This window comes from Chrysemys picta, chromosome 2 (assembly GCF_011386835.1).
Source record: "Chrysemys picta bellii isolate R12L10 chromosome 2, ASM1138683v2, whole genome shotgun sequence".
Lineage (NCBI taxonomy): Eukaryota > Metazoa > Chordata > Testudines > Emydidae > Chrysemys > Chrysemys picta.
This window is the reverse complement of record NC_088792.1, coordinates 29,091,689-29,106,892: the sequence shown is the minus strand read 5'-3', so window position 1 is coordinate 29,106,892 and position 15,204 is coordinate 29,091,689. Positions and strand designations below refer to the sequence as shown.

The 15,204-nt window shown below is 41.1% G+C and overlaps 1 protein-coding gene across 2 annotated transcripts; it reads left to right on the top strand.

Annotated features, from left to right (window-relative positions):
* The first annotated feature begins 4,380 nt into the window (after nt 1-4,380).
* On the top strand, nt 4,381-14,237 carry GJD4 (gap junction protein delta 4). 2 transcript variants are annotated; one of them, XM_024101005.3, is made up of 3 exons: nt 4,381-4,577; nt 4,773-4,911; nt 7,756-14,237. In XM_024101005.3, the coding sequence occupies exons 2-3, from the start codon at nt 4,848-4,850 to the stop codon at nt 8,952-8,954; spliced, it is 1,263 nt and encodes a 420-aa protein (XP_023956773.1). In that variant the 5' UTR covers nt 4,381-4,577; nt 4,773-4,847; the 3' UTR covers nt 8,955-14,237. The 2 variants fall into 2 exon arrangements, with proteins under 2 accessions (XP_023956773.1, XP_023956774.1); XM_024101006.3 differs by lacking the exon at nt 4,381-4,577 and adding an exon at nt 4,581-4,664.
* Nucleotides 14,238-15,204: the final 967 nt, after the last annotated feature.

Below are 15,204 nucleotides of genomic sequence, written 5' to 3'. Positions count from 1 at the left end.
GAGTCTCGCAACATTCAATATTGCTCTGGAAATATGTATTCAAAACTAGCTGTATACACACACACACGTGGTTGTTTACAAGTTAGAGAACATTCTGTACAGCAACCAAAACTGAACTCAATCAGTATTTTGTCTTGTTTTTCTGTAGCAACCTGTTCCTTTCTTCTCTGTTTTGGATACCACATTCCAGGCACCAATGGGCTGTGAAAGAACTCCCTACCTGTACCAGGACATAGTAATAATGTATTGTATTTGCCTATGCTAAGAGCTGAATTCAGCTCTGCAAAGTGTTTTGGGATATGTACACCTCAGTGTGAATAGAACAGGAGTAATCCGCATTCGGGGGGAAAGCATCACACAGGTCAATTAGCAAAACTACCCAACATTCATATGCCATATGACGTATACAATATTAATCCCATACATGTGTAATACATATTAATGCTAATTAATACGGGGCTGCACTGAGTCCTCACCCAGAGCCAAGGACTAGGCCCAGTCTTTACATTACATTGTACATTGTGCCACATTGATTAACTTTTAGCAGAGAACATGAGATGGGTCAACCCAGGTAGGTCTGTATGTAACTGTGGATTATTGTTTTCACCACTTCGGACAAAATGTGTCCATTATCAAATATGATCCTGATATGTGCACAACTGTTTTCACTCTCAATAGGGTACTCCTGTGTAAGTGTTTGCTGGTTCAAGCCCTAAATTTGTTGTAAGTGGTTTTAAACTCAGACAGCCGTTGTGGATTTGAAAATAGATTTATTGCACCTTCTTGTGTTTCATTGCTGACCCCTTCAAGTGAGGGCTGTGCTGTGGCTCTTTAAGGAGCTGCAAGGGAAAAGAAGTGATGAAATTATTACAGGATATTAAAGTGATGTTTCACCTGTAGTCACCTCTTTTTTTAAAAAATATATTGATTGTACACGTGGGCTTGGATCACCGATTTCAGCACTCAACTTTGCCAAAATTTGGGGATGATCAGATCTGGGATTTTGGTATAACCCCATTTCTAGATTATTTAGCTTTGGTATCTATTGACAAAGAGGAACCTAGGGAAGAGTGCAAGACCAAGAGTAAACATGAGGGACGATACATCTGGAAAAGACAACTTCAGCTGCATGGAAAAATTCTTATCACTGCTTCACATTTTTCATGAATTAAGGGAAAATTGAAATGTTTCTGAGCAGTTATTTGAAAGAAATTTTGAATATGAACGGTAGTGAAGAATCAGCTGATATTTTACATAATTCCATAGGCAACATAGAAATACCACATGGCACTGAGTCTTGCATTTATGGTTAAGTGTATTTCTGAGGTACCTCCAGGCTACAACTGAGATCAAGGCCCTAGTTTGCTAGGCATTGTATGAAAACATAGTCAAAGGGCAGGCCTACACTATAGGGCTAAGTCGACCTAAGTTACACAACTCCACCTACATGAATAACCTAGCTGGAGACAATGTACCTTAGGTCTACTTATTGTGGTGTCTACACCACACTGGGTCGAAGGGAGAAACTCTCTTGTTGCCTTACCTTATGCGTCCCTTTCCGGTGGCATACCGGAGTTGACGGAAGAGTGATCGGCAGTCGATTTAGTGGCAGTCGACCCACCAAATCGACCCCTGGTGGATCAATCACTGCAGTGTCGATCCACAGTAAGTGGAGACAAGCCCAAAGCCAGCCCCTGCCTCAAAGAGCTTACAATCTAAGTAAGATAGAGAAAAAAGATCCACTGAGAACTGAAGTGACTTGCCTAAAGTTACCCAGCATAATAGTGATAGAGCAGATTAGAACACAGGTCTCCTGATTGTGCCCTATCCCCTCTTTGCTAGGGCATAGATTACATCACAGTTCATAAGCCTATAGGATAATTATTTAATTTTTAAAAAGAAAATACACCTACCCATCTCAGCAGATCTCCCTGTCATGGAGCCATTGTGCCCAGATTTCCTCATCTGCCACCATCAAGATGGTGGCAGATAGGGTTTAAGGAACAAATATGCTTAGTCTTCACATACTGTTATGGTCTATCATATTAAAAGCGGCTAAGGACATTTTAAGTTGTGATTATTTGACATGATGAACAATTTATGACCTACTGTGTCAATGCAGCTGCTGTGCATTAGTCTCCTGTCAGCATCTTAACATTCCTGATTCTATTTTTGATAAAGGAAGTTTCACACGAGTAGCTACTTTTCCAAAATTAAAAATATGGTTATTTGCACTCTTTCCCACTCCAAACTCTTCCCCCCCCCACCCCCCAGACCACAAAAACGCAACCTCAAGCACCATAAAAACAGTAAAATACAATACTAAAGAGCTCCCTTTGGTTGGAAAAAAGTGTTTATTAATTACAAGAATACTAAAAACATAATACTACATATATTTATCACTTCAGATTAAAAAATGTTTACTAAGGTAAATCATCATTGTTTTATTTTTTTGAAGTTCCATCACTGTACACTGTTTTTTACATTTCCCTGGTCTTAGGCAGACTAACGCAAATAATTCTCTTGCTGTCCTGTCTGAGGCCTTGAGCATTCCTGATTAGGTCTCATTGAATTCAGAGAATGCCTAGAGAAAATGTTTTTGGAATTGTTACATATTGTGGGAATATGGGGTGGGGAGAATGGGAAATTATCCAGTTACCAGTGGACCAGGATCCACATCACATAACCCAGCTATGCCACAACTTGCACTGACTCTCTGTTGACAGTTCCAGTAAAATGGGTAAATGTCAATTTTACTATACTCACACAAGCCAATGAAAAAATATCTCTATAGCTGCTAATTGATATTTACAGATCGGCAAAGTAAGAAAATGCTGCTTGAGAATTTCTTCGTCTGGTTTAAGGAAATTTACTTTGTATATTTTGACATGTTGACAATTTGTTTTTTTTAATGGTTATAAAGCTTTAACTTTTTGAATCTCAATGTCTACTGTTAGTAAATAATTGTCTGATCTCCCACATTGTCTGAGCCCCCCCCCATAATATCCTACACCTGTGAAATTTTAAATCTATAAAAATCAAGTGTTCGATTAAAAGTAATCACTGACATTATCAAAGTAATATTAAAAAAATCTAATTCTGCCAAACCTACAAATAGTTCACTCCTGATGTCCATACAAACCTTGGCCTATCTCTACTCCCTTAGCAGTGATGGTGTCCAGGTAGAAATACATTCGCAGGATTGCATTGACAAGCTCACACTTCTGCCTGTTCTATGGCTCAATAGAGGCCTTCAGGCCTGTGGAACCACCACTAAATAGATTCATACACACACTACTTTAATCTCCCCTCCCACCCAGTAATTTAAGGCCCAGATGTGAATTACCCTTGCAACCACAGCACACATTGTGGTTACAGATGGGGTGGAGGGGAATGGAAAAGCAGATTCTGGGGCAACTATTCCCACCCCCACCACACCATGCTGGGTGAGGAGTGGAAGGAGCCTTGGCTCTATAACAGTAGTAGATTATTTTCTTTCTGGAGCTAGGGGTGACTCAGGCTATGTCTACACGTCTGACAGTGTGTATAGTACATACACTGCATATATATCTAGCACAGGTATAAAGAGCAGTGTAGATAGTGAGGCACTGCTCAGGCAAGTAGAATGCAGAAACTCCAGAACCTTCGAGTATATACCTGACGGCTCTCTAGCTACCCAAACAGGGCCTCCCACGTCTACACTGCTATTTTTAGAAGCATAGTATCCCACTGCCTCCCCACTGTTGGCTTCTTTCTTGGCTGCCCCTCTGGTCCTGGAGCCTTTCATTGCTGTGTGTAGCTACACACTGCGATGTGGAAAAGCCTGCTTCGCAAGTGCAGACAAGGGCTTAGAGTCATAATTCCCTCTTGGTTTGCTCTTGGGGTGCTATGCCCATTACTCAGAACAGATTGTAAAAGTACTGTTTAGCCTTAACATGCTTCAGGCCATGGCTTACTTCTTATGTAGTAAACATCACAAATATCTGCTTAGGTGGTCAATTAAGGCAATTTCTACTAGGCTCTTCCCAGTGATGACTACTATGCAAAACAGTAAAATAGCAAAACAGACAGGAAGAACTCATCCAAATGAAAATGACTTTAAACAGAAGATTTTTATTTTCCAAGATGATATTAAAGATTTCATCACATTCATCCTCCATATCCCCGCAAGGTAGAGATTGCTCTCCTGTCAGGCTGAAGGCAAATTATGGAATTTTTGGTGCAACTGTGATTGACAAGACCATGATGCCCTCTCCGAGAGGGTGTGTTTTATTAATAAAATTACTTTGGGATAGCCTCCTAGTAAAGAGTTGCTAAACTGAAAATGCTTTCCGAAGACAGGGATGTTGGTCCCTTTGTATCCCCTTTCCCTTGTATTTTTCATCTGTAGTCTCCTTGGGGAAAACAGAGAGGCTTCTATTATTTCCTGTACTCATGTCTGATTTTTGCCACTGAAATATCCCAGCAATGCCAGGAGGCTGGAATGCCCCGGGAGGGTAAGAATAGCCCACAATGGTTGAGATTACTTCTGTTGCCTTTTGTCTACTTGCAGTTGTCAGGACAGAGGGACCACAGAGGTAAGTGCAGCAAATAGATCTGTGAAGCTAGAACTTTTGTGAAATCAACTGTATTTCCTAGGAAGGGTTTGTTCCCAATTTGCAAAGGTCAGCAGGCCTATTTAGCTCTTTCATCAAAATAATTCTTCATCAATAATGTTGTTAGTGGTTGGGTATTTTCCCCCAAAATATTTATTTTCTTCCTTCTCTGTCTAGGTCTAATTTGCTTTGAAAATGCCAGAATCCTTCTTAAGCTTTCAGAAGCTGAAAGTGTAGTGAACTAGTTCAAAGATGAAGCACTGGGACTCACTGGGGTTTTTGATTATCACTCTCAACTACAATGTTACGTTCGTAGGTAAGTATCTTTAAAAGGTGTGCTCTTTCTTTTAGAATTTTGTACCCCCAAATCATCCAAGTTTCTTCCCTGTTCATCAGCTTTCATTTCCAGGTATCAGTCTTACCACTCTCCGCTCTCCCCCACCCCCACAAGAAAGTTAGTTGTTTTGCTATGGGATATAAGAGCTGTGGATGTTTGATTTAAAAAAAATAATAGATTCCTACTTCATCTGCTATGAATATTTTCTAAATGTTACAAATGAATGCTGGGGGGAGGCTTTCAAATCTGGCTATTCTTACCCACCAAGTTTCCTCCCAGCTCTACTGAGAGCTGTAATGAAACATTCAAAGCTCAAGGCAGGTGTAAAAAGTACATTTTTCCATTATATGACATAGCCTGCTTCAACAGTGAAGTAAATAATACAGGGAGAAGTAAAGATTAAGCAATCTTGCTTTTCATAGTTGGGTTTAAAAGTTTACAGCATTCAAGCGCATATTAAAAATGCACTTTAATTTTCTCAATGACTTTTTATTATTTTTTTTATTAAGTTTGTCACTGATTCACTGTGTAATTTTGAGTGAGTGACTTAGGGCCAGATCCAAAGACTACGGAAGACAACTGACTTTTTTGGACTTTGGCCTTTATAGCTCAGTCCTGTAAATATTTATTACAGTGCATTGCTCACTACAGCAAGTAATCCCGCTAACTCTCAATGAAATGGCTAGCTGTAGTAACAGTCTGCAGAACTGAGCCCTTAGGGAAAACAATGCACGGAGTTGTCTGTAAAAAGCTTGTCCCTCTCACCAAGAAGTTGCTCTAATAAGAGAACAGATTTAAAAATTGCATTAAGATGTTAAAAAAAAAAAGAACAGAGTTTGAGCATATAAGTTTCTGGTTATTACCTCACCACCTTGTCTCTATAGTACTAACCTAACAGAGACCCAGTGGTTTTTAAGCAGAACTCTCTCATGTATACATTCTAATTAAAAACTGAGGCTCTAACACATCCCAGGGTGTTGAGAGGCTTAATTCATGAATGGTTTTGAAACATTGAGATCCTTGCATAAAAAGTGTAATAAAAGTACAGACTATTATTCATTAAGGGCTACTTTTAATTTCATATTATAGCCATTTTTCTCCACCAGAATAGCCAACTGAAAACACCAAGAATGCCATCAGAAATAGTTTTTGGTTAGGAAATATATTGTTTAGTTGGTTGTGGGAGGGTTTCAATATGATCACCTATTCTGCAGTCTCAGGCTACGTCTACACTACCCGCCTGAATCGGCGGGTAGAAATCGATCTCTCGGGGATCGAATTATTGCGTCTCGTCAGGACGTGACAATCGATCCCCAAATCGATGCTTGTACTCCACCAGCGGAGGTGGGAGTAAGCACTATCGATGGGGGAGCTGCAGAGGTCAATTTGCTGCTGTCCTCACAGTGGGGTAAGTCGGCTCGGATACATCGAATTCAGCTACGCTATTCGCGTAGCTGAATTTGCGTATCTTAAATCGACCCTTCCCTCCCCCCGTAGTGAGGACATAGCCTCATGGAGCTACCAAGTTGTTTATATGTTCATGCCTAGTTTCACCATTTCTGAGAGTAGTGTTATTGTTATTCTATTGGTATAATCTCTCTTGCTGGCCACAAGAGAGGTATGTAGCTCATCTCAAATGCATGCCAATAAAATATAACCCCCCCCAATGTTTTACAAACATTTAAATGTTTAAGAGTCACCCAAATGTTATAAAAAGTACTTAACTTTTTGGCAAGTAGGAGAGGCGATTGTCTAAGACTGTAAGTATGTATACGCCATACACTCTACAGAAAAATTATTAGGATTTTGCTTTTAAAAAGAGTTATTTTTAAAAATACCTACAGGGGCTATTTTACCAACTCTCTGCCCGTAAAACCATGTGTGTTTATATCAGAGAGAACCACTCAGTATTTTAGATTTCTAGGGCTCTGTACAACAATTAATTCAGACCCATTCCTGCTTCTACTTTTGTCAAAGGTTTTTACTATTGCATTTATCTGGAAGCAGAATTGAGTCCTTAACCTTTATCTTGTGTTAATGTAGATAAGTATATATTAATCACTCAATTCCCCCCTTATTTTGCTTTAAATTGTGAAACTGAGGCAGAGAGATTATTAAATTAAATGACATTCCAAAGACCATAGGTAGTCAGTGCAGAGCCAGGACTGAAACTCCGGATGTCCTGGCTTCAAACTCTACCTGCATATATTGATCAGTATAGAGGTAGTACTGAGTTTCAGTAACGACTCCAGTGAACGTTTCGAGTCCTAATTTTTTGGTTTGCTTTTTTTCCCTTTGCAAAATATCCAGTATTGGGATTGAATTTTTCTGTGGTCAGTGTTTGTCCAAAGATTTTATATATTAGTAAAAACTCCTAAGATAGACTGAAAAAAGCTTGCATGTTCTAACTGCCTTTTTTTTCCCAAACCAACTGAGCTCCACAGCCATGGAGAAGGTTTTTTTTAAAATTATTATTTAATTCTTTATAGAGCAATGTCTGTGTGTACATGTTACTTTGCAAAGGTCTAACAAAGACAAGATCCGGTCCTGAGAAGCATAAAGTCTGATGAAAAAATAAATAAAAAGAGAAGTACTCAGAAAAATTAATGCTTGATCCTGCCTCGATATTACTAAGGGTTTTAATGGAGTAAGGACTGTAGAATTAAGGACCTGATCCAAAGCCCACTGAAGTCAATGGAAAGATTCCAATTGATTTTTGTTCATAAATATTGTACATGCTGGAGGATTACATTATGAGCCTCTTACTTGCTAGATTTCATTTTCTGTACTTTGAGTCTATCACCATTTCTTCTTCCTCTGTAGGAAAGATCTGGCTAACATTAGTAATCTTGCTGAGAATGGCGGTGATAGTGTTAGCGGGATACCCCCTCTACCAAGACGAACAAGAACGATTCATCTGCAATACTTTGCAACCAGGATGCTCTAATGTGTGCTATGACATTTTCTCTCCTGTCTCTCACTTTCGATTCTGGCTCATTCAGACGGTGTCTGTTCTGCTACCTTATGCTGTGTTCAATGTCTATGTTCTGCACAAAGTAGCCATGCATGTTGTGACAGCACATTATTTGCCATGTAGATATGAAGGAATCAAGGCATTAGCTGGCCATACAGCTTTGAAGGAACCATGCAAAAATGTTGCAGTCACTAGCCCATCCTGCAAGGCAGATCTTCTGAATATTCCTGATTTTTCTTGGGCATATACTGTTCATCTTTTTCTAAGAACACTGGCAGAGGCTAGCTTTGGAGCTGGACAGTATTATCTCTTCGGATTTTTTGTTCCTAAACGCTTTTCCTGTTACCAGTCTCCTTGTACCAGCATGGTTGATTGCTACATCTCCAGGCCTACTGAGAAATCCATCATGATGATTTTCATTTGGGGGGTGAGTGGCCTCTCTTTTCTGCTTAGCCTTGTTGATCTAGCCTTTGCCATCCAAAGAATGGCAGTAAGAAATGGACAAAATAAACCAATGGAAGGTCTCCATGCAGAGGATGAGCACAGTTCAGTTCTGCCTCCAGCTGAGAAGCTGGAGGATTCTCCACCATCTCCAGAGGACAGAGGCCATCAACATCTAGTGACACATGACAGTCATACCAGTGAAGCGTCTTGCTCACTTCACTCTGAAGATGAAGAAGAACTTCAGGGGGAAGAGAAGATCATGTCCCAGCAAACTGCCATCTCTAACCTCAACAGTAACAGCAATAAACCCTGTATAGCAGAAAGCCTTGCTGCTAATCAAGGCAGTAATGAAGTGCCCCTATGTATAAGTGACCAGCAGCGTATTCCATACAGGCAGCTGAGACATGGGCAACAGCAAACCTTCACCAAAGAGGCTTCCCTGACTTTGAGACCCCAAGTCAAGTCCCATCTTGGGGTTTACTCTTCTGTAGATCAGAGCAAGCTTTTAGGGCATTATTCTTCAGTTGAGCTAAAAGCTTCTATTGGGCAATCAAGTTGTAGCAGTGCTAGCTACTTGAGAGCAAAAAAATCAGAATGGGTATAAAGAGCCGTGACAGAGCATTGTGTTTACTGTCCTGGAATGACACATTTCACACCATCTAGTTTCAAATGGAAACCTCGGTATCGGTTAAATTCCATTTTTGTGCCTATAAAAATATCATTTTACAAACAGCCCCCTGGCTGAATGAAGAGCAGGAAGCAGAACTTCTTGTGACTATGACAGGATTGTATGGAAATCTTTAATAACACATTGTGGCAGATGTCATTAAGATCGTAACTTTTGCTGTTTGGAATGTTTGATATTGAATATGATATTGAATATCTTTCTAAACACGACCATAGATTTATACTGATGTGGCTTCTAACTTATTCTTTTCAGATATATATTCATTTCATTATTGTTGTAGTCAAGCATAATATTTTTCTTTATATTAGTTGAGCTTGTTTAGCTTTTCATGTGTGAGGGTGATGTGTTTTATCATTTCCTGGATAGGAACCACATTAATTATTAAACTGATCATAGATAGAAAAGCATTAAATATTTAGCTCTCTAGTCCCTGAAGTCTTTTTAATGGGATCTGTGTTGATTAAGCTGTAATATCACAAAATATTAGGACAAAGAAACCTTTTGTAAGTCATTGTATTTTATCAGCTGTGAGAAGGAATGCAGGGAACAAACATGGGTTGAATGTATCTTGTATATCTCTCAAACTGATACATGGATAGACAGGTGGATAAATAATGCAGATGCTGTGGCAGAACTCCAGAGCTTGCTTGTTTGTCTTTATACCTATCTATTTTTAAATGACTAGAGTCTGTAGCATAAATCAGAAAGAGCCTGACTGTGTCTGAAAGGGATAATAAAGTTAATAGTCCTTTTCCTCCTCCTGCTCAGTGGTTTGTAGTTACTAAACTTTGACCTACACTAATAATGCTATCCCTTAATTGCAGGTCAGGCTGCTGCCCAGTTTTTAGCCTCCTGCAAATCCCCATAGTGTGAGGCCAATTCCGTAAACACACAGTGGATGTGGAGTTCACTGCATGTTGAGAGCACTGGAACTTTCTGGCTGTGTGTGTGTGTGTGTGTGTGTGTGTGTGTGTGTGTGTGTGTAATGTGAATATAAACTTCTGAAAACCGCCAATACACTCTCAGGAAGAGCTGCCTGACTCAAGCTTACTTCTGACGCAGTTGTGTTAAAAAACTCTAATTGTTATAGCTGCTCAGTGCTGGAGTAAACCACACCTCTAAGGTACCTGTAGCATGCCAGGTGTACTGCAGCTCAGAGGCAAGCACTGAAGGTGCTTCAGTAGCTAGGCCTTGTAGGCGCTAGTCCTGGTGGATCCCATTAACCACTTAGACACTGGCTAAAGTGAAAGGGTATTTGACTAGGGCTGGCAAGAAAAGGAAAAAGTTGCAAATATTCTAGGTACAGAGGCTTCAACAGTTCCAGTTCAAAGTGGGCAACAGTGATTCTTGGGCCCCTGGGGAAATCAGTTCACGGTTAGGAGAACTCTCCAGGCCTAGTGTCTGGGGTGTTCTCTCCAGTTCAGTCTCTGTTCAAGCAAATACAAACTTGCAGGTTTCCAAGCCAGAATCAATTTGTACTGTCTCTTTCATTGGGGCGCCTCTGTACTGGCTCCCTGCCCAGTTGCTACTGCTCCCCCATTATTCCCAGTCCCATGGAGACCTGCAGCTAGCTGTAATGTCTGGCTATAACATTCCACATACAGCTCTGGGTAGGGTTCCTGGGGGTTTATCTCTGCATTCAGCTTCTCTGAAGCTCCTAGCTCTCCATGCCACTGATGCTTCCCAGCAATGCCCACTCACTTCCTGGTCAGAATTCTTCCTCCTACCTCACCATGGGCCAGGAATGTGCAGTTGCAAGGGGGTGATTGGATTGTAGTCCCCTGCTTAGCAGTGTAAATAGGATCTCAATTAGCTCTCCTCTGACACCTAGTTTGGGATGGGGAGAGACATCAGGAGCAAACTGTATTTACATGAACACACCTATCTGCATAGGTATCTAGCAGACAGGAGCTGTGTAGCTCCAAGTGATCAGTTTTGGTTGGTATTAGGTTAGAAATCACTTTAGTACTGAATGCAGGGGTAGTGAAATGTTATCAGTGTTATCTTCATTGTATGAGTAAAGGGAAGCAGAACTGTGCTGAGCTTGCAGGGCCGGCTCTATGTATTTTGCCACCCCAAGCACGGCAGTGAGACAGCCTTTGGCGGCATGCCTGCGGGAGGTCTGCCGGTCCTGCGCCTTCGGTGTACCCACCGCCGAATTGCCGCCGAAGCCGCAAGACTGGCCGACCTCCCGCAGGCATGCTGCTGAAGGCAGCCTGACTGCTGCCATCACAGCGACCAGCAGGCCGCCCCCTGCAGCTTGCCGCCCCAGGCACGCACTTGGCGCGCTGGTGCCTGGAGCCGCCCTTGTGAGCTTGTCCTGATTGAGGGGTCATCTTCAGCTGAAAGGAACTCGCTAAGCCAGGGGCTCAAATGTCAGACCCCTGTGAAAGTAAGAGTGGTGGGGACAGGTTTCCTACCTAGGAGGTGTGGACTCTCCCTAAAGGTCCCTGGTCTGGTTTAACCTGTTCTTCCCCACTGTTCAAAGATAGAGCTAAATAGGCTTCATTAGGAACCCTTTGTTATTTCAAGTACTCAATAAGAACTGAAATCACTTGTAGTGGGGCAGTGTTTCTGCTCAGTCTGCTGAGAGCTAAATTCACTAAGAGACTGATCTGCAGAAGTCACAGCAGAGAGGCAGATGGCAGCAGAAGGTAACTGATGGGCGGCTGGTGGAGCAGCCAGGCAACAAGGAACCGCGGCTGGCAGGGTGGACAGCTAAAGCAAGTGCTCAGACAGTGGAGTAAGCAAGGTGCTTTCTTCCCTAGGTGGGAGGTGAACTCACACAGATGCACCTCTGAACCCTGAACCTCACTGACCAAGGACAACCACTGTGAATGGGGTATGGTGAGGGAGCAGAGAGGAGTACATTAAAGGAATTTTTGGTTGTAGAACATGAGGCAGAAGGCACTGCCCCATGCACTCTACGGTGGGTGTCCTGCTCACAGTTTTATGTTTATGAATCCTGCTTGTGGCATTTACCCTAACTAATGTCAGGTGACTTCCCTCCTTTCATTAAAAGTTTCTTTGCTGAGACTCTGTGCTTGCAAGTGGGGAAGTATTGCCTCTCAGAGGCATCCAGGGGTGGTGTGTAATTTCCCCAGGTTACTCGGTGGAGGTTCGAGCTAGTTCTGTGCTGTATTGTTGAAAAGGAACCCCTAGATATTGAACTTGGCCCTGGTTGCTGTTGGCTCCCCCTGGCAGAAAGGTTACAGCAGGCTCATCAAAACCATTCTAAAAACAAACCGTTTCAGTGAACAGGGTGGAAATGTGGAAAGATCATAAATTGTTCATTTAAAAACTCCAAGACCATTGATGATTTTAGGTGTTTATACTGCTCACAGCTGCAGTCACATGCATGCATGGCTGGAAGCTGATTAGAAGTGGTGATTGATAGAGTACAAACTATGACAGAAACAAGAGCCAGCAAAGTAAAGCAGTTTAAAAAGGAGAAAAAAGTATTCAACCATATTAGTGGGAGAAAGGGTACAGGATATCTTTTATTGATTTTTAGGATCCCTGAATATTAAGGTCAGGTACTGAAGGAGTTCAAGTCCACTGAGAACATTTCTACCCTTCCTAGGCTATCTGGAGGTCAGAAAATTAAACCAGACCCTGCTGTGACAAATATTGTAGGAACTTGTAGAGATAGAACAGTGAAATAGCTAGATCTACTGCTACTCTTGCCTTTGGGACTTATTTCAGAGTGTCCCTTTATGTTCGTAAGAACCTAGCACTGACCAAATGCTAAGCTTTCTGCCTCTCCTTCAAATCCCTTCTTAGGTTTTGCTAAAGAAGTAAGGTTTTCTAAAGATGGGTCCAAACTAGAATATAGGATATGGTCCTCCTCAAACTTTGGGGAAGTTTGGATTTTGCACTCAGACAATGCAAGAGATCCAGGTCACAAGGGAAATACCTCATCGGCAACAAATTGATATTCTAGTTTTACTTCATGGTGTAGAACAGTAGCTGTATTTGTTGCTCATCGGTCAGTCCCATGTGCTATAGAATACGGGAAGCTTACTGTTGACTTAAGATTGTATGGTGACAAATTGTTTTATTTTTTCCTCAGGAAGCTCAACATCTCCCCTTTTATCCTAACATTAGCTGGAGGTTACCTTCCCACGCCAGTTTAATAGAAAATTGCTACTGCCTATTCTCTTATGAGTGAGATCATACATCATTGGCTGGTAAATGTGTAATTACCCATAGTAGCAGTTGTCCTCCGTCTCTCCAGCTTCAGAGCAGGAAGTTATTAAAATTTGAGTTAACAGATGTATAGAGTTCCTTAATGTAATATAGCAAACTATTAAAATTGTCTCCCCATGTGTGATAATTATTGCAATGATTATCTGATCAGAGAAAGGGGATATTAAATTATACATTTAAAATGATTGTTATGAATAGATTAGTTATTTGGTGCATATATTGTTTTAGGATAATTTAACCATCAAAATATAGTGTATAAAATAAAAAGGGGAGGGGAATATGGGAGGCTATTCTTTAATTTCTATCTTCTGCACTATGTTTGATAGTCTGATCTCCTGCTAAGCAATAAAGAAGTCGTTTTACAATGTAATAATCTCATGTTTAATTGAACTGCTAACAATGTTCTGGAGCATCTGTTCCAAATCATAACAAACTCTTCTTCTGTCTACCATGTACCATTAAACAGATTCTGGAAAATGGGTTTTGCAGTACAAGAGCCTGATAACCATGTATTGATTATATCTTTATACTAATAATACCTGTACCCATATGATCATCTCCATACTACACATTCCATTTTAATTTCCCCTCCCACCACCATGATGACCCCTTCATGTCCTTCTCCCACCCTTATCTCTGTTTCTTCCGTGGTGGCCCCATAGACCTCAAATGAACTCTCCAAGCCACCTCTTCACCTACAAATAGTGAATTTTTTGAAAGTACAGATACTAATTTAATGGAATCACCCACATTGCCCTACTGTATAGTCTCATCATTGTAATGTTGTCCTTCCTCCCCATTTTATGTTCAAGATCCTCACTGGTTGAGGAATGTTGTTTAGGTATTTTTTTCTCCTTGACCCAAATCAAAATTCAAATTTATTCCCAAGGAAGTCCTCCTACTGAGAGGGTATATATTGCTATCTAATTAGAAGTGCACGGATAAGGGTAAATCCACCTTCACAAAGTATTTTGACTAACAATCGGTCACACTGTGAATTGTTACATGTAAAAATACTGTAAGCTAAATACTGTAAGCCAAGTCTCAATCAAGCGACTTCTCTCCCTTTGCCAGAGGAACAACAGAATAAATAATACTATATATATATATATATATATATATATATATATACACACCAAAGGCTCTGTATTACCAAACAGCACACAGTAAGGATTTTCCCCACAGATGCTGAAGTCCATTGGTAAATTACTCCTGGAAAAACTCCACAGATAAAAAAACCCTGCATCAGGAGCTTCATTTTTCTCTTCTTTGCTGCTCTCCACAGCATGAAAATATCAGGGGACAGCAGACAAGTTTCCTGTAGCTCAGGGATGGAGACCTTATCAGAACCACACTAGGAAGCTCTCCCTACTGAAAACCTGGTCTCAATCAAGATGGTGAATGTCACATGCCTCCTGAAAACCCCCACTTCCTACATGCTCAGGAAGGGAATGTATAACTGGAGGGGGGAATGGACGTGACACAATGGGAAAGCCAGATGTGGATATTAATAACTAACTAACTAATAAATTTGTTAGTCTCTAAGGTGCCACAAGTCCTCCTGTTCTTCTTTTTGTAGATGTGGATATGTCTTCAGTCCTTGAGATTCTAAGCACATCAGGCAAGAGACTGTTTATTTTCTGTCTTGTATAGTGCTGAACTTTTGTTGGTATTAAAACAACAATAATAATAGTGGAGAAAGGCAGGCGGGACTGACCAAGCAAAAGAAGCTCCTGCAGTGACTCCTGTTACTGTCTCCCCAACCCAGCACTGTAGGAGGTAATACCTCTCCTCTTTACAGAACACTGTGTGCTGAAGCAGGAAGTAAACACTGTGAGACTCATTCAAGAGGATGTTCCAAGGAGTAGCCTTCCTGCCCCTGCAATTTTAGGCACCACTGCTCCCCACCTCTCTAAACGTCAGCATAGCACTGTTTCTGAGGCCTCGGATAGATTAT